Source organism: Ceratotherium simum, chromosome 30 (genome assembly GCF_057802395.1).
Source record: "Ceratotherium simum simum isolate JZ-2026a chromosome 30, ASM5780239v1, whole genome shotgun sequence".
In the NCBI taxonomy this organism is placed as follows: domain Eukaryota; kingdom Metazoa; phylum Chordata; class Mammalia; order Perissodactyla; family Rhinocerotidae; genus Ceratotherium; species Ceratotherium simum.
This window is the reverse complement of record NC_141929.1, coordinates 27,428,973-27,448,946: the sequence shown is the minus strand read 5'-3', so window position 1 is coordinate 27,448,946 and position 19,974 is coordinate 27,428,973. Positions and strand designations below refer to the sequence as shown.

Sequence of the window (19,974 nt, the reverse complement as noted above, 5' to 3'; positions counted from 1 at the left end):
TACACAAATTACTTGAAAAATACAAGTTACCAAAACCCAAACAAAAAAAAAAATCTGAATAGTCTTTTACAATAAAGAAGTTAAATATGTTGTTAAAACGCTTCCCAAAAAGAAACTCCATGCCTAGATGGCTTTACTGGCAAATTCTTACAAATACTTAAGGAAAAATTAACACTATTTTCACAATCTTAAGAAAACAGAAAAAGAGTACATTTTCCAACTCTTTCACAGCATACAACTAGCACAACTTTGATACCAAAACCTGACATGAAAATTATAAAAATCTCTCATGAACACAAATACAAAAATCCTAAATATTAGAAACAGAAATAGTGATTGTCACGGTCAAACAGTCCAGGAATGCAATGGTGACAAGCGTCTGAACATCAATGGAATTACAACATTAACAGGTGAAAAAAATCACATTATCTTCAATGCAAAAGAAAGCATTCAATAAAATTCAATACCCATTTAATGATTTTAAAACTTTCAGCAAAGTATGAATAGAAGGGCATTTCCTTAATCAGATAATGGTATTGGCAAAACAAAACTACAGATTTACAAAAACATCATACTTAATGGTGAATTATTAAAAGCTTTCTCTAGATCATTAATGAGATGAGCATGCCATTACCACTATCTTTTATTCAACACTGTCCTGGAGTTAAGTTACTGGTCAGTGCAATAAGGCAAGAAAAAGAAAAACAAAACAAAAACCTGCTGCTATATGAGATGAAATGATTGTGTATAAAGAATACACTCCTGCCCCGAAATACACAGATGAACTTTCAGAAAAAGTAAATTTAGCAAGGTGGTTGCATACAAGGCCAATATACAAAAGTCAATTTTATTTCTATATATCACCAACAAATGGGAAATGAGAATTTTAAAAAGATATCTTTTACAATTTCACAAGAAACATCAACTATCTAGGAATAAGTCTAAGGAAAGATGTTCAAAATCTCTATGCTTAAAACTACAAAACACTGCAGAGTAAAATTAAAGACTAACTAAATGGAAATATACAAGTTCAGGGATTGAAAGGCTCAATATTAAGATGTCTATTCTCTCTAAACTGATCTATAAGAGTCAGTGCAATCTCAATCTAAATCCTAGCAAGCTTTTAGAAATGAAAGTGATTGCAAAGTTTTTATGGGGGGGTGAGGGGTGGGGGTTTTGAGGAAGGAGGAGAAAATGAACCTCATCATACACAAAAATTAATTTGAGATAGATCAGACCTAAACGTAAAAGCCAGAATTATACAGATTCTTGGCAGGGGGTGGGGTGCACGCAAAACAGAATGCAACCTGAGATTGGCAAAGGTTTCTTACACAAGACACAAAAAACATTTAATGAAAGTAAACAACTGATAATTTCGACTACATTAAAAACTCCCATTCCTCAAAAAAACACCTTACTTTAAGAGAGCAAAAAGGCAAGCCACAAGAGAGATGTTTAAATATATATATCAACAAAGGGCTTACATCCAGAATATAGGAAGAATTTCTATAAAAAATGAGAAAAATGTAGATAATCCAATAGAAACACGAGCATAAGACTGGAAGAGGAACATGAGAAAAGGAGATATCCAAATGGCTAACCTACAAATGAAAACTAAACTTGTAGTATCTACTCAAGTTGAATATACGAATACCCTATGTGCGGGGGCTGGTTATGCAAGTATGTTTGATTTTTGCACTTTCCTGAATATATGTTATACTTCAAAAATTAGGCTGCATTTTCCCAGTTAAAAGTGTTTGAGTATTTTAAGTGTTAAGTTGTAATTGTTTTAACTCATAACTCTGAATTAATTACCTTGTAGAGGATTTGCATAGGTTTGGTGAGTTCCACATTTCTAAGGAAAGGCGCTAAATATTTGAATAAATCAATCAGTAGCTGCGCATACATAGGCCATCCCTGAAAGAAAGAAACGTACATGAGTCATAATTATACTCAGCTGCTGTTCTGCCACCAAAAAAGTTACCCAAGCAGCTACACTGTGACTTGATTACTGTCTTCTTCCTATTAATGTAACTAGAGAATACTGATTCTCTTAAACACTGACTAGCATTAAAAAGGAGTAAGTATAATTATGGAGATAATGGGAAATGATATTTGAAACAAACAGGCTGCAGAAATTGCAGGATGTACAAGTCCTTATGCTTGTGGCAAAATTTAAAGAGGAGGAGGAGAGAACCTTGAGACAGAACGCAAAACACTTAGCCAACTGAGGAACTGACAACTAGGTCTGTTTTCTCAATCCTCTCTTTTAATTAAGTCCTGGGTCTCACCATCTCTTTTCCCACTCCCAACTCAACTTGTGGCAAGTAACCTCATCCAGTTTACAACATGAATCTTCTATTTTTAGCCAAACTTGGCTTGCTCACCATTCCCCAATTATATCAATTATGTTCATTCTTGGGTAATTTTATTCAATATATTTTGTTCCCTCCTCCTAGAATGCACTTCTCCACCAAACAAAACTAACTCCATTTAAGGATTATTTCAGTTTTTTTTGTCAAGCACATAGTAGTCACATTTTCCTCTGAGCTGAAGAGCCAATCAAGGGTATTTCCTATAGTATTTGTCATTTAATTGCAAAATGGAAGAGAAACTCGTCATGTTAACTATGTTTATTTGCAATTCTTTACTAGAATTTGCTCCTAATCTCTTCAAATACAGTAGACCAAAAGGTCTTCAACCTGGAGTGTGACAGTCTTTAATGTACAGTGAGAACCTGTGAAACTGGCAGGTTCCAGAGCTCCATTACCCAGAGTTTTATATAGATGTCTACAGATAGAGGTGCTCCAAGGTTTCAACTTAAAAAAAAAAAAAAATCCCTTAAGAGATTGACATAGGTAGCCCACAACAGCCTTGGAGAAGCAATACCCTAATCACTGAGAAATGGCTTTCAGGCGGAGGCAGTCAAGTACTTGTTAAGCCTCTCTCCATGACATGACTCTACATTAAAAAGAATTCCCAAACTTAGCTCAGAAGAAGTACAATTACTACTAAATGACTAAGAGTGCTAATAAGCCCCAGGTAGTTACAGTCTTCCTCTGTAGGAGATAAACTGCAGCCACACCTTCTGCTGTGGTGTATGTGCCAGCATTCTTGCAATAAATATCCGATGGGAGATCAGTTCAAGCCAGGCATACACAAATCCAGGAGCTTTGGTAGGCCTCAAGATGTGAAATGTATTGCTGAAAAAAGGAAACCTTAGTCAGAAGCACAGTCCCACTTAAATATAGTGACCAACACATGAATATAAGCAAGCAGACAACACGCAAGCTATGTCACAAATCAACATGCCTCAAATCCACAAGAGTTTTACTACTCGCATTTTACTACACTAAAACAGCAATCCTTAACAGGAAATCTCTATTTAATTCAACAATACTCACCAGAAAGCTGTAAGTGTCTGGAAATTAATGGTTTCCAATACATGCTCAGGTGCATTGAGTTCCAAGAGCAGCATAATAAAAATTCGATGGTAGGGAAGCTGCTGAAACTCACTCTGCCGAACATCATGATCCTGCAGGAGAACTCCCACTACTATACCAAGGACCTATAAAGCACACAGATTAGAGCTTGTAAATCGTGAAGAAAATTCACTTACCACTCTCCAGTCATGCTTTCTTTACCTTGCATTCTTAAACACCACATTAAAGGAAACGATATATACCATTTGAATACAAAATTATATGCTGGAGCCAGAAAGGTCATACATAAACCAATGTATGTTTGGTTTGCACTTTTCTGTGTTTTCTTTGAATTTCAATATTCTTGGACCAGACATGTATACTCCCCACAAATGCCCACTGGTTTTTCAAAAGCTCTAGAAATCAACATGGCACATCATATTTTATCATGGTAAACACAATCTAACAATCTAATTTTTTTGGTTGACATGAAGTTGACAAGAGGCAAATGGTTTATACTTCCCTTGGTATTTAGTAGATGGGGGCCAGGGAAGCTGTTATGCTGCACAAATGTCTCATACAAAGAACTGTGCTGCACTCCACCTGATTTTTCCACTGAACAGTGAGGGATGTGATAACCCATCTCTAATTACCCAAGACCAAACTCGTAAGTTAATTTTTGCACTATTTTAATATTCAAATTTCCAGGAATTCCACTGTATAAATCTAAAGAAAACTACTTTGTTTCTTGTCAGAAAATCATGACAACTACAATGTCACTCATGGTATTTGACTTACCAATCTGTTTTCAGTGGACATGTCTAGTCATCCTATTCACAGTGATTCTGTGTATAGGGGCAAATCTCATACCACCTAAATATCTTCTGGTGTAGCCATTAGCAAACACTCACATACTGAAATACATTATGATTTTTTTTTTAATTTGCTCTGTCAGTTAAGGCAGCATACTCTTCTTCTAAACTTCAGTGATTATGTTTACATATTATCTATGAATTTAATTTCAGGACAGAAAGGGGGATGTTACAAAATGTTCTGGGGAAGGGGTTGGGCCCTGTAGGGTTGAGAACCACTGATGCAGACTTCAAGTGTACCAAGACTAAGACAAGCAAGGATTTCAGACCTTGTTCAGCAGATTAATCTTTGTGACAGTGTTGGTAGCCTCCCCTGAGTGCTTCACTAGCAGTGCAATGAGTCGGACAAAGGCATCCAGGTTGTGATAGCATTTGGCTCGAATCATGGTGGGATTAGCAGCAGGATTGTGCTGCTGCTCTGCCTGAGCACGGTAACTGATTTCAACACACATTTCAGTACACAGGCGAAAGAACCTTGTTATGAGGTCATCAGTCTTCAGGATTCCTTGCTGGTGCATCTACCAAGGGAACAAAAATATTAAAAAGACACAATGAGATAATACACATGAATATACTTTTAATTTTCATGTTTAAGAAGCATTCTCTCATTTATTCCTATTGTCACATTTCTAATTCTTACTTTGTAAAAAAAAAAAAAAAAAAAGAAAAAAAAAGGTGTCATGAAAATGACTTGTCCATTAAGTACCCATGATAGAATTCCTCCAGTTTTATGGAGAACAGAGAAGATGGAAATTGAGAAAGAGATAATAACATGGCAATTTTGAACAGCAACCCACAGCCAAGTAATTTAGAAAATTGACTACGCTAATTAAACCAACTTTTAGTAACCCACTAAGTCATATTAAGACATTCTGGCCAATGCATGTTTTCCCCAAAGAGGAAAATAAATTACATATGTTTTACTTTCTCACAGAATTTAAGATAATTTCTTCCAACTGACTTTACCAATAACAAAGTTTTTGAAACTCCAACTAGCTGCACCAGAAAAATCAAATAATTTGTACAATAAGTAGGTACCAAAAGAAAATACCCACAGATCATACCCAGCTATTTTAATGTAAATTAAGTCATCTTAAAGTAAATTAAAGTGGAAAGGGCAAGTTTATTTAAAAGAAAGAATCAAGGACAAATTTTATGACATATGATCTGGAAGTGAAGCAGAGCAGAAAAGTTACTTGGCTAGAACAAAAGAAGACAGTATCACAAGCGTTAAGGCTGCAGAGGGAGAAGGAGGTCAGTGCTCACTAAACAAAGAAACCAAGCTCAGAGTGAAGACTTGACTGTTATGTTGGAAGTTTTAAAACAATTTAACTGTCTTTTGATAAGCAACAAAACAGCTAAATTGACAATAATATACCCTAGCCAAGACAGGCGGCCAGCAAAGGGACTTCTGTACATTGAAATCTGAAAAACTAACGGGGTAAGGAAGCAAGGACAGACTGCTATGATCAAGAGGAAACACAACAGGGAAAAAAGAATTCTCAAAAGGATACAAAGGGGAATAGATAAGTATAATTCATTATCTTTTTCAAATGGAAAGAAATGAGAGCAAATAAGCCAGCGGGAAGAGCTGAGACAGGTGCCACATCCATACCCATGAAATATCGATGATCACAGAAACCAAATGATTCCAAATTCTTCCATCCAAATCAGAAATCAAACTATAAACAGGCAGTAACAGCTTTTCAATAGGGTATTTTTATAATTCTCTGGATTCTTTTAGGGGAGAACTTAGTATGATCTACTAAGTAACATTCATCTTGAAAAGTAGATCCAATTTGTAACAACTTCTAAAATTCCAATCAGCTCATCTACATTCAATTGTGATTTATTTGCTAAGAGATCTAATTTGTAATCCTTTGGTGGCACACCTAAGCTTTGGTCTCAGTTTGAAGAAATATAACGGTTAATCTGCAGAAATAAGCAGATACCTCTCCCTGAACAAACAAAAGTTCTACTAAAGGAATTCTAAGGCCACTTCAGGAAAAGTACCACTCTTGTCAGCCGAGTAATATTAGGACACACTGACTACTGGGTCTCAATCCCTCACAGTGGCTGAAGGCATCACATCAAGGCAGTGATGATCAAAAACAGAATGCTAAATGGTACCATGGCTCTCTTACTACATTTTCTTCTGTTCATCCTGTTCACAAACATTCCTGCCAAACCTAGCTTTTAGCTACAGACTTGTTTCCTAACACTTTAATTCAAAGTCCAATTTAGATCAAATTGAATGAAAATAAATACTGGAAACTATTTCCCAAAAGAACATGTTTTATCAGTTTTAGGCAGATAAGCTACTTAATTTAGAAAATACAATAAAAAGCTCTACCATTTAAATAATTAAGTTTTTTATTTTGTTGTGTTTTCTTATTTTATTTAAACATAGGCCATTATAAGAATTTTACTTATTTATTAGCCCATAATCCCATCACTGTTGATTATCAAGCTGGTAAAATTACTATATACCTCTGGCAACTTCATTATTCATTATCCGACCCACCATACTTTGCAGCTGTGACAACTAAAATGCATAAGTAGAACTAAAGGGGACAGGGAATGGTGACTTTACTGCTTAGTGACCAATGATGAGGAAAGAAGTAAACTTTATCAATTTAACAGAGTAATGATGATGACATTTTTGATTTACATGAGTATGGAGGTAACTGTCTGACCACAGGTACATAATACTGAGCTTTAATATTGGAGGCATCACACCCTACTTATGTTGAATAAAAAGCACCTTTCTTTCCAAAAGCTCTACCTGTCCAACAAACGCAGAGAAAGCTTTGGTACTGTCACGGCCAGCTGCTGCTGAATGGTAGAGATTCACCCATTCCCTCAGAAGATACTCTGCCTTCTCCCTCAGGCCTGGAGGATCATCATACTCTGAGGCTTGAGAGATCCCAGAATGCATCATAAAGTTAGGGCCTCCATGAGCACGATCAATCATTGCTTCATAGTTGGATCGCACTACTTCCATCAGCTGAGGCAATCTAGTACAATAAATCCAGAATGAAAATCAGTCTATTCATGCTTGTGATTTCACAGACATACAGTTGGACAATTTGCTTATTTAACAGAAACCACAAGAGTGATGATTCACTTAACCATTTCCATATTTAAACAAAACTATCCTTGGTCTCTTCATATGTGTTTCCTTATGAGCACAAAGTATGCAAATGGCTGACCTCGGTTAAGCCACATCTTGACCCAAAAAATGGTGCCCACTGAAATGGAGCTGATGTTCATAGTCAACAGATATTTACTACGTGCCTTGCTTTCTTATTTACATTAATTCTCAACAGTTCTTTGAGATATTATTTCCATTTTACAAGAAACACGCTTAGGGAGGGTAAACCAACTTGCCTAAAATCAGAGATTTTAAGCGGCAGAGCCAGGGTTAACATAGGACCCTGACACTAAGTCTAGTACTGTACGTACTGCTCTACATAAAGAAGGGCTGGCGGTTAGTTAAGCTTTCATACTTCAACGGACAGCATTAGGCCTCACTAAAGCTTCCCATATGTTGTAGGTAAAGCAGTTAGAACAGGTAATGTTAGTAAGTCTGCACATTCATTTCTAAAGCTCTTTCTTAGACTGCTGAATACAAAGGGATCTCAAAGCATTTCATCCTCACCCTTCCGGAGCATTCCCTCTGGAATGAGCATTAATCCTCATGAGAGTTTCAATGGTGTGGAACAGATCTGCTTCAGTAACATGGGCAACACTCCTTTCATCCACCAGCAGGATTTTTACCAATTGCATAGCAAATGCCACGGCCATGTAGTTTAAACCATTCTCCATTGACTGGCAACACAGAAACCATGTGTTAAGAAAAAACAACACTCACGGCAAACACACTTCCCAATTACCAGAGTTCATTTTTCCTGTTCAATTTCTTCCATACCTGAGCTAGGTGAAGATCATACTGCTGCATATTAACCAAATGATTGCGAATTAGCAACTCCACCGCCTCCACATTATATTTATATTCATCCCGACATTCAATTAGGCACCTAGAAAAAAAATCAGTATTTCTTTATTCATACAGGCTTAACAATACTGTTATCAGGTAAAATACAGATCCCTTTTTATTCAATGGTAATTTGTTCCAAATTAAGGATGCCTTGAACAGGGAAGCAACCCAAGTGCCCATCAACTGACGAATGGATAAAGAAGAAGTGGAATATATATACAAGGGAATACTACTCAGCCATAAAAAAAAGACAAAATTGGACCATGTGCACAACATGGATGGACCTTGAGGTTATTATGTTAAGCAAAGTAAGCCAGACAGACAAAGACAAACACCATATGATTTCACTCATATGCGGAAAATAAACAAACACATGGATAAAGAGAGCAGATTAGCGGTTACCAGAGGAGAAGGAGGGAGGTACAAAACGGGTAAAAGGGGCACATATGTATGGTGATGGATCAAAACTAGACTATTGGTGGTGAGCACAATGCAATCTAGAAAGAAACTGACATATAACAATTTTACCTGAAATTACATAATGTTATAAACCAATATGACCTCAATAAAATAAAATAAAAAAAGGATGCCTTGAGAACCAACTGCAAATCATTACCAAGATTCAAAATAGCCAATAATAAAGTAGAACAGACAGCCCAGTGTTAAAACAAGCTTTGCTCTCAAAGCCTAGAAAACAAAGCATTCCATTTAAGACATTAAAATACTTACATATGAACACCACTGCAATGAAATCATTGAAACCTTTTAAAACCAATGACCTATAATTTATTCCCCAAAGGAAAGTATTGGTTTTCTGAATCCATCATGAGCACCAGATGGAGAAAGGACAACCATTCAACAATTCTCACTACTTAGAATTAGGAATTCCAAATGTCCCATTTACCTTCCAAAGGGAAGCCTCTGGACATAAACAGGGCCATGCATGTCAGAAGGCAGTCCAGTAAATATTACTCTTCTAAGATGGCTACTGACCTTGTGATCTGTTTGTTACACCATGGAGAACCATATGCCCGGCCATCCTGAAGAGCTTTTAGGACCAAGAGATGGCACTCCCTATAGCGCAGCAGTAGGTCAGCATCAGCACCACTTGTGGCATCTAGTAAGCCCTCTACTGCCTATGGAAGAAAAAAGTATTCAGAACCATGGAAAATATAGTACTCAGCCCAACTATCAAAGCCAGAAACCAATCCTTAATGCAAACTGCAAGATACCTTCTAAAGCCTTGAGTTAATCTCTCCACTCAACAAAATCCTTTTCACTTACCTAACACACACACATATGCTAACTTCCATCTAGTTTGCACTCGCTCTGTGTTCTTCACTGTCATAAAAGGCTCCACTGTCCCTACACAGCCAAAATCCAAGGCTCCCCACCCAGCCCACCCCATTACTCAAGTACTTGGATCAATCTGTCTCTCAAAATCTAAAGGGCTTTTAGTTTCTTAAATAATCACATTTCTAGAAAGTCTTATCTTAATGGCAAAAGAAAAGATTTCCCACTTTACCATTTGTAACTGCCACGACTACATTCTACTCTAGAGAATATTCTGCTTATTAAGAACAGCAACTTGCCTTACATTAATTTTTAAAATCTTAAGCATAACTTAGGAAGATGATGGTGCAGGTCACTGGATATTTACAAACTTAGTTTCTTCTAAAAGTAACAGTTTAAGAACTAACCTTTTGGAGCAATCCAAGAGCAGCTATAGCATCCCGAGAGTTTCGAGATAATACTACAACCTCCAAAAGACTTCTAAGAGCCTGAGCTTGAGGGTTCATGGCCAAAGTCGGTGGAATGGCATGTAGGTGCTGCTCCAGTTCTGTAATGCACTTATCATAAATCTGAGCTACATCATCCGTTGCCCAAGCTTGCTATTTTAGAGAATGAAACAACCAAAAAAGAGATAAGCAAAATTTTTAAAGCTTTTTCATTAGCACATAAAGCAACTGAAAAGTCTATTAGTATGTTTTCTCCCCTTATTATTTTTTTCTTCTTTCATCAAAACATGAAGAGGCTCTTCCATTCCCCTTCCTGAACTATTAAGTCTTAATGCTATTAGATGGGGTGGGGCAGGGCAGGCGGGGGGGAGGGGTATTTCACTTGACAGTGGAAAGCCCGGCTGACATCAACACAATCAAGTCATCAATGAGAGCATGATAAATAATGGGATAGGCTGAGGGCAGCACACTTGTGACATCTAATAATCTCTCTACAGCCTATGGAAGTAAGTAATCCACACCATGGAAAATACCGTACTCAGTCCAAGTGTCAAAGCCTGATAGCATAGAATAAGAACACAGCATCATTTCTGTGATATTCCTATCAAAGATGCACTACTTGAATCTATTCATGAGAACATATCAGACAAACCTAAATCAGGCCATTCTAGAAAATAACTGGTTTATAATCTGCAAAAGTATCAAGGTCATGAAACATGAACTAAGGAGCTGTACCAGAATGACCTGAGGGAAATTTAAAAAGTATGACAACTAAATGAAATGTGTGGTTCTGAAAATAGGTCTTTTTACTATAAAAAGACAATACTGGGACACTTATAAAACTTGAATGAGGTCTAAGGATTAGATGGTATTAACATATCAGTGTTAACTTCCTGATTGCAATGGTTGTACTATGGTCATATAGGAGAATGTCTTTGTAGGAAACACAGACCAAAGGTTCCAGAAGTGATGGGGACACATCAAGGTCAGCACCTTACGTTCAAAGGGTTCAGGGGGAAAATGTTTCCCTCCACATTTTCAACCTTTCTATAAATAATTTCCAATTTTTAGAAAATCTTTTTACAAAAAACAGAGGAAGCCAAGAGGTTACCATGTATATTCCTCTAATCAGGCCAAACGTGAAAGTTTAATCAACCTCATGGATTAAAAAAAAAAATTCCCCTGTATGCCATGCTGATCTGATACAAGGAGAATACTACCTATACTCAACAACTGTGGGTATCTTTTCCCCTGTAAGCTTCCAGGCAGCAAGTGATAGATTAACCGATGAAAACATTAAACAGTAAAACACTCGATTGAATCCAAGGCAAGTATTTACCTTCATGGGCTGAGCTAAAAATCCTGTGGGCTGACTTAAATCATTTGTAGGCAAGAAGCCAGGCACATTGCGCGCAAACTCTTCATAAACAGCCAGCTGCTTTGGGTCCACGCCACCAACCTTGGAAAAAGAAAACCTATTTTGACAGGATCCTCTTCACAATCAAAGGGAAGTTTTGAAAGTGGAAAGTTTGCATGGGAGTAAGCACAGGGGTTCTGAGAAGGAACACGGGAGTCATTACAGCATATAACAGTATGATTGAGTATGCATGCATGGTACGCGCACACACATACACACAGTTCAGAGGGTTTCCCATTCCCCTGAATACTGTCGGAGTTACTCTCATTTATAAATTCATTAAGAGTTTTTCCACTGGAAAATGCCTCAAATAGGACCATGTCAGTGCAATTCTCCAATGGAGCTGATAAAAGTGATCAGATTTCTCATCATCTTTCTCATCATCTTTTCACCAATAAGCAACTAGCAATAAAACACAATTACCAGAAGGGAAGACCAAGTTGGGAAACATAAAAACTAACAGATACATGAATTCTTCACAGTAGCACTTCAACAAATGGGTGAGGGGAGAGAGGAGTGGGAGCCCCACTTCTAAGCCACTTCTATGCCTTCTCCACAAGAGGCGTTTAAGTGAAATGCTGCTCAAGTGGGATGCTTTCTCAGAAACAAAATTGAACCCCACTGTCCTAGTCCTGGTGAGGAGTCTAAGCAACAAGAACAGAAAGAAAAGAAAGCTGGGGCAGGGAGAAAGCCCCCAATTCTCACTTTCAGCCTGATTTGCTCTGGCATCCGCTCAGCTTGGTATGTTAACACAACAGGATCACAGTACCTGCGTCCTTCTTGCCTAGCATGTTTTCTCAGCTCAAATTCCTGCAAACAAAAAAAGTCACTGAGGTTCTTGTTATGAGGCACTTTCTTAAACAGAAAAAAAAAATACTTAAAGGGCAAATGCTAAACACTTACAGTTGCTAATCTCTTGTCCATTTCAGGGCCTGCTTTTTCTACTGCAGTCTTCTGAATAAAACAGCAAGCTAATTCACAATTGTCCTGAGCTAACTGAGCAGCTGCCTGATCCATCATTTCCCTTTGTTGTGGAGATGCAGTCTATTGGGAGGGAGAGAGAGACAAGAGAAAGAAAAAGATTTAAAGTTTTCTGTGGACAGACAAGACAACATAGATATGATAATAGGAAACGCAGTGCTTAGACAAATGAATTTTACAAGTTCTGACTCTAAGACTCATTAGCTGTGACCATGAAACAGTCTAACAATCATCTTCATCTATAAAATGAAAATACCCCTCACCCAAAACTCCTTACCAGGTTGTGAAGATGGTGAGAACAGTATGAAAATAGTCAAGCAATAAACAAAGGCATTATTAACCATGACATCTGAGACCCAAAATTAATAACTGAGTTACCCGAAGAGAGAGTGTGTGCTTGTATGTTCGTATATACAAAGTCCCTTTAAACTGTTTTGCCCTGTCCTACTCCAAGTGCTTTAATCTAAATGCTTCATGGTAAACAGAATCAAGATTGTTAAGTTATGCATTTTTAACAAAATCACTCACATCTTCCTTTTTTTTTTTTTTTTTTGGTGAGGAAGATCAGCCCTGAGCTAACATCTGCCAATCCTCCTCTTTCTGCTGAGGAAGACTGGCCCTGGGCTAACATCCGTGCCCATCTTCCTCTACTTTATATGGGCCGCCAGAGCAGAAGCGCATGCACTTAACTGCTATGCCACTGGGCCTGGCCCAAAATCACTCATTTCTTTAAACCAATAAATATTTGGGTATCTACTATCTGCCAAACCTGGTGTTGAGTATACAATAGTAAGCAAAAACAGACATGATGCTTCACGTCACAAAATTTACAATCTAAGCAGAAAGAACCTATCAAACAAATATAGCAGCTAAGTGGAAATGCAAAGGAAAATACTCTTTCAGACAAGCAGTAATGAGTTTTACAGTACGCCAAGGAAATAGTCAACTTACACGAAGGGCTGAAGCAAAACTGTTTTTCAGGTTGGTAGATATGCTCATGAGCAAAGGTTCCCTACAAGTAATCATAGCCATTCCAGCTGTCAAGTTGCGCATCATGTGATGAGCTGCTATTCGCATTCGAGATTCCTCAGAATCCAGAGCAAAATCCTTCCTGACTATCTGCTCACAAGTAGTCATGGCAATCTTAATTGATCGATCTACTACAGGATGGACCAACTCCTGGACAGCCCGTTCAATTGCCTGGCGTACACACTGCTTCAGCTGTGGATGGGCCTGAAATAAGGGAATCTAGGTGGGGAAAAACAAGTTAGGTCAACAACTTGTTTAAATAAAACAACTCAATTTCTATCGGTAATCACACCCATGATTTTGGAATTACTTCAAGGTTAACCATTTACCACCAATTTCTCCTTTAAATTAACCAATGAAATGCTGAGGAAACAGAAGTTCACTACAGAGAGGGAGTAGTATTTAGTATACATTGGGATACATGAAAACAGATGTGTCTCTGATTTTTAAAAACTTCTAAGTTTAATGGGCTAGTTCATTACAAGATGCGTTATCTGCTTAATTAAAGAAAGGCTACCTGCTTAGTTAAAATTTGCAGCTCACGTATTCTTAAAGAAACTTCTTTAGTAGCTTGGAGAAATGCAAGAATATTCAAGTTCACAGAGAAAAGGCTTTCAAAAAAAACTAGTATTGCCACAAAGAATCCCTCAGAATAGCGAGCATTTTACATTACTGTATACTGAAGCCTTCTGCTTCACTTGAAAGACTGTTTCCGGTCTTTTTTCTCTGGTACAAACAATGCCATAACACTTACTTGGTCTCTTCAACTTACTGAATTTGCAAGAAATTTTTTATTTTTATTTACTTTTTTGAGAAAGACTGGCCCCGCACTAACATCTGTTGCCAATCTTCCTCTTTTTCTTTTTTCTCCTCAAAGCCCCAGTACATAGTTTTATATCATAGTTGTAGAGCTGCAGCTCTTCTATGTGGCACGCCGCCTCAGCATGGCTTAATGAGCGGTGAGTAGGTCCACGCCCAAGATCCGAACCAGCGAACCCTGGGCCACCGAAGGGGAACGTGTGGAGTTAACCGCTACGCCACCAGGCCAGCCCCGTAAGAAATTTTTTAAATATTCATGATGAACATATAAAAGTATTCAGATTACTGGGAATATTAATAAAGGGGAATCACAACTTCTAGATCTAGGTTTTGGTTTGGCCCCCCACCAAAACTAAGTGCCATATCTACAGAAAAAAAAAAAGACCAGGTTAAAATGATTTCTTTAAAATCCTTTCAAGTCCTTTAAATACAAAAGTTCGATGTATTCACGTTACTTTTGTATTTGTGAACATTTTCAGTTTCTAAAAAGACAATGGAAACTCCAACTATCTGATTCTGAACTAAAGTGTTAAGCAGAATAAAAGACTGAACATAAACAATCAATTATCACCTGGAATATACAGAATAAAATACTACCTCTAAATAAATATAGGAAAAAAGATTGATGGGAAGTTATTTTATACGACCATAGACCAGACTGCTTCCCAGAACCAGGTCACAGAAACATAACTGCAAGTACTAAGTCTCACTTCGAGACCTTGGCCCTGAAGTTTATATACAGTAGTCCCCCCCTTATTAGTGGTTTCCCTTTCCATGGTTTCAGTGTACCCTCCGTCAACCACTGTCCAAAAGCAGATGATCCTCCTTTGGACACAATGTCAGAAGGTCAACAATAATCTAACACTACATCACAATGCCTAGGTCATTCATCTGACTTCATCATCACGTAGGTATTTTATCATCTCACTTCATCACGAGTACAGTACAATAAGATATTGTGAGAGACCACATTCACATAACTTTTATTACAGTATCATAAATTGTTCTATTTTATTATTAGTTGTTAATCTGTGCCCAATTTATACATTAAACTTTATCATAGGTGTGTATGTATAGGAAAAAAACACAGTATATATAGGGTTTGGTATGATCCGCAGTTTCAGGCATCCACTGGAGGGCTTAGAACGTATGCCCTGGGGATTAAGAGGGGACTACTGCACACACACATGAATCACCTCAGTTCCAGCTACCTGCCAAAAGAAATGGCTTGATGCAAGCCTAAGGTGACACGTCAAGGTTACGGTATACACTAAGGATCTTCTAACCTGTATAAGAAATTCTTGGAGACTGTGGATCACATTGTCAGCTGAATTTATTTTAGTATCATGGATTTGGATATGAGAAACCAATATAAATGATGTCTAGTCACAACGACTATTTTTAGACTAGAAAAAAAAATCCCAGCTGTACTACATAGCAGTTCTCAATCCCTGCTCTATGCAACAAAAGCCTAAAACCTCGGAATCCAGAAAGAAGGAGAAAAGGGAAGAGAAGGTAACCAGTTTACCTTGTCACAAGTAGAAATTAGGGGATGGGGTGGTGTTTACTTACTGTTGGGTTTAGAGTAATGTGTGGTGCCAGGCCTGCAAGGGAATAGACATTGATGTCATGGTAGCTATACTGTGGCTGTGGTGGAACCGTGGCTGTACAGGTGGTACTGGTAGCTGGTGTTGTAGAAGTTGCTAAATGTAAAGAGACAAAATAAGAGCTAATAAAAAGAGCACATTCCTTGACTTTAGTATAAAATTAGCAGGGTATCAAGTGGTCTTTATCTAATTAAACTAACTGGATTGGGGGGGAGGCAACACAGCTGTCTAGCACAGATCACATCTTTCCCACCTTGAATTATCACAAGAGTAATTCTGTTATTTTAATAGAGATTTGAACAAAGCATGTAAACTATGTCAGTAGCAATGCCCCAAAGCAGAGAAATCAATTGAGGAGTCATGCCACATTAGCAGACCCAAGTCTTGTTGGATTATTCTATATTGTAGATGCCTATTTTCCACCTAAGTGGTTCCCTGGTTTCACCTGGGGATTCTTAGCTACCAAGCGCTGAGCAAGAAAAGCTGGTTTATTCAAACCACACCTCCCAATTGTTCAACACCCACACAGCATCCCCCTTCTTCCAGTCTTGTTGATCCAGGTAAAATAATCTACTTCACTGGCAGGTCTAGCTAGTCTGGCCATCCCCAGAATTGGGGAATAACACAGGCCTCATGCTATGCAATTCTCTGAGACCTCAAAGTAAAAGATAACCCAGCTTTGTTGGGATATGAGGAACAACTGACTAATGGTATTTAGTTAGAGTACCGTATGAATTACCTGGATGGATTCTAATAGGTAAGACAATGCCTAGACATTACTAACTTTTCCTTAATAATTAGGAAGGCTCACCAAAAAGTATATAAAGTTTCAGCACCATTTTATATGGAACAATTATAACTTGCTATATGCATGGAGATGTACCATTTAAGAGAACATTCTGGTAAGCAGAGGGCTAATTATCACACTTACTTGTGGTTGTGATGGGAGGGAGTTCTTCTGGCTGCTTGACATCTTTCTTTGGAGCAGAGAGTTGCTCATCTAAGTTCTTTAGGCGATCTTTATCCTTTAGGAGGTTTCCAGGTTTTAGCTCATTGATGTCTAATGCAAGGTTCTTGCAGAGGACCTCAATCTCAAACTTCAAGTTTAACTGCATAATTCCAATATTTGATTAGAATTTTTAAAATAAAAATTTAGCTTTATTCATAATACACACTATTTTCACCCAACTGGTATATAGTGTTTCACCAAAATACTCTACCTTTCCTGTAAACTTTACTAATGTGAAGGCAGAGAAAATTCCCAAAAATAAAGAAGCAACAAATTTACCTTTAAGTCATGCTCCTGATGTAGCTCGGCTAATACATTCATAATTGCCATTGTCCAGGGGTTGGGTGGCCTAAAAACCTAAAGAAAAGCTATTATGTTCAGCTGGCACCAAAATCACTCTTATTTGTATTTTCTAAAACAGTTAAGCACTTATATCCATGTGGCCATAGCAAAACCCCTAGCCTTCCCATCTACATCTTATTTCAGAAAAACACCAAAACCCAAAGCCACCCATTAGAATCCATCCTATAATTCTACTTGACCTCTCAAAGTGGAAATCTGAGTTTCCCTGAGGAAATCAGACGGAACTAGCTCAATGTTCACCAGAACTAAGGGTATAATCTTTCGACCTTGTGCTGAAAGAAACTAACTCTTAGAAATTAGCCATCAATAAAATATTAAAATCCACTCACCACACTACGAATGCTAGACTCTAAGACTTTGGCAACAAAGGGCACCACATAGAGCAACTCTTGCTGTCCTTTAACATAAGCCTCTAGCAGCAAAGATTTTACATCCAAGTCCTAGAATAAGAAAAATATTTTTAAAAGCTGGGAATATACTTCAAAACCTCTCACAAAGTACCCAAAAAAAAGGCATCTTGCTAAATTCATCTCCAAAATAGGGATCAGTATAATATCTGACCCTTGCTTTACGAAAAGGAAGGGGTCAACCACAACTTACTAGCTTTTGTTTATTCTGCTAAACCATGTGGGACCATGATAAGCAATATGAGATTAAAACATGAGCCAAACACTTACCAACACCCAATAATCATTAAAACAGCCCCAAATAAAGTCAAGACTTTTAGACATAATATACTGTATGAACATTCACAAGTTTTACATAAACCTTAGCTGGAACTCACAGTGTGCAAGATGGGTTTATTTTTAGCTAGTGTAATCATTCCTAGCCAGTGTCCCAAGTTCTTCAGCAAAGAACGATCTGAGAAATTGGCTGCAGCTTTATCAGAAGTCAGGAGCACCTGAAACAGTGTTGGATTAAGAAAGGTATGAAAAGGAGCTTATCGAAAAAATTCTCAACTAAATGTTTGAGAATTCCATTATCTTACTTTAAAAACAAGCTGTCAATTCTGAGAACATGTCCCCAAAGTAGATCTACTCCATAGATCAGAGCAATATTTTCCTGTGTTCAGTGACATTTTTACCTTTTATTGTCTTTATATTTAATTTTTTAAAATAGATAATACAAAATACATCATACAAAATACAAAGTACAGAAAGTTAAAAGCATCATGTATGGTCCCACAGAAAAGTATTTTAAGTCTGAAAATTTGAGCTAGGTTTAAAGCAAAAACACAACAAATCTATCTTGAAGAGCTAAATTCAATTCAAATAAAGACTATAGCTGGGGCCGGTCCGGTGGCTTAGCGGTTAAGTGCGCGCGCTCCACTACTGGTGGCCCAGGTTTGGATCCCAGGCGCGCACTGACGCACTGCTTCTCTGGCCATGCTGAGGCCGCGTCCCACATACAGCAACTAGAAGGATGTGCAACTATGACATACAACTATCTACTGGGGCTTTGGGGAAAAAAAAAAAGGAGGAGGATTGGCAATAGATGTTAGCTCAGAGCCAGTCTTCCACAGCAAAAAGAGGAGGATTGGCATGGATGTTAGCTCAGGGCTGATCTTCCTCACAAAAAAAAAAAAAAAAAAGACTATAGCTATGCTTCTAAGTCCTTCAAGACGGCCAGCATATAGAGGAACATAATCAAGATCTCACTATCTATTGCAATCTTTAGCATCATCCAGGTCACTATACATCTCTGGAGATAGCTAAGATGACTTTCTGAAATACAGTATAATATTGCTTATACACTTCTTTTCAAATCTCTAGAAAATCTAATCCATTTCATCAATTCTCTAGTTCTTAATTTCCTAAGAGGGACAGAACCACCACATGAGAGTGTTTTGGGCACACACACACATCTACCTACTCTATGGTACCTCTTAATTTATGGCTATAAATTTAAATTTGTAATTTAAATTTTTGTCTAAAACAAAGGATCTTGAAATTTTGTTCCAGAGTATGTGGAAACTTTTGTCATATCCCAATCATCCTTTGTATCAGATAATAAAGGCTGAATATAATTATGTTCCTTAACTCCATACAGCAACAGCAGAATGGCACAAAGTCAGCTGTGCATCAGAAAGAGCCAGGAATTCTTTTGCACTACAGCGTAACCAAGAATGGGGAAAATTCCCATCCACAGGTTTAAATATAGTGCTGGTTCCTAAGCCAATGTCCCAAGTTATTCAGCAAATGACAATCACAGCTGTATGCTAGTTCACACTGTTTTCTCAAAAAGTTATTTTTCCTAAGAAACAAAATACTTGAATTTCAAGGAACAGGCATTAGCTCATTAGGAAGAGTATGACCTTAAAATAAACTGTAAGAATCCTAAACAGCTATTCCACAAATAGGTCTAGAGGTATCTGGCACTTAAGAAGACATAAACAAAAAAATTCACTGCAGCATCGTTTTTATAATACTGAAAGTTATTAACCTAAATATCCATTAGCAATATACATCCATACAATGGATTTTTATAAGACTATTTAAAACAGAGACTAAAGCTAAGAGCATATTGCAAATTAATATGTGAAGGGGAAAAAAGCAAGTTTATTTTTATTTTTTAAAGATTTTATTTATTTATTTATTTATTTCTCCCCCAAAGCCCCAGTAGATAGTTGTATGTCATAGCTGCACATCCTTCTAGTTGCTGTATGTGGGACGCGGCCGCAGCACGGCCGGAGAAGCGGTGAGTCAGTGCACGCCCG

General features: G+C 37.6%; 1 protein-coding gene and 1 non-coding gene across 8 annotated transcripts in view; both read right to left on the bottom strand.

Moving 5' to 3' along the window:
* Positions 1-19,974, bottom strand: part of CNOT1 (CCR4-NOT transcription complex subunit 1) — a 103,589-nt gene that overhangs the window by 7,799 nt on the left and 75,816 nt on the right. For 4 of the 7 annotated variants that reach the window (XM_014788433.2, XM_014788435.2, XM_014788434.2 and 1 more), the window contains 18 exons: positions 18,043-18,159; positions 17,588-17,698; positions 17,175-17,252; positions 16,818-16,995; positions 15,852-15,982; positions 13,383-13,679; positions 12,354-12,494; positions 12,156-12,260; positions 11,373-11,492; positions 9,995-10,186; positions 9,288-9,430; positions 8,226-8,334; positions 7,956-8,125; positions 7,059-7,311; positions 4,564-4,812; positions 3,405-3,568; positions 3,086-3,203; positions 1,816-1,917 (listed from right to left, as the gene is read on the bottom strand). In XM_014788433.2, the coding sequence (XP_014643919.1) occupies positions 1,816-1,917; positions 3,086-3,203; positions 3,405-3,568; positions 4,564-4,812; positions 7,059-7,311; positions 7,956-8,125; positions 8,226-8,334; positions 9,288-9,430; positions 9,995-10,186; positions 11,373-11,492; positions 12,156-12,260; positions 12,354-12,494; positions 13,383-13,679; positions 15,852-15,982; positions 16,818-16,995; positions 17,175-17,252; positions 17,588-17,698; positions 18,043-18,159 (2,778 nt within the window). The remainder of the gene's footprint in view (positions 1-1,815; positions 1,918-3,085; positions 3,204-3,404; positions 3,569-4,563; positions 4,813-7,058; positions 7,312-7,955; positions 8,126-8,225; positions 8,335-9,287; positions 9,431-9,994; positions 10,187-11,372; positions 11,493-12,155; positions 12,261-12,353; positions 12,495-13,382; positions 13,680-15,851; positions 15,983-16,817; positions 16,996-17,174; positions 17,253-17,587; positions 17,699-18,042; positions 18,160-19,974) is intronic. The other 3 variants (XM_004431671.3, XM_004431672.3, XM_014788436.2) reach the window with 1 other exon arrangement.
* On the bottom strand, positions 19,285-19,422 carry LOC147913125 (small nucleolar RNA SNORA46). The gene has a single exon (XR_015549195.1). It is a non-coding gene; the product is annotated as a small nucleolar RNA SNORA46 (small nucleolar RNA).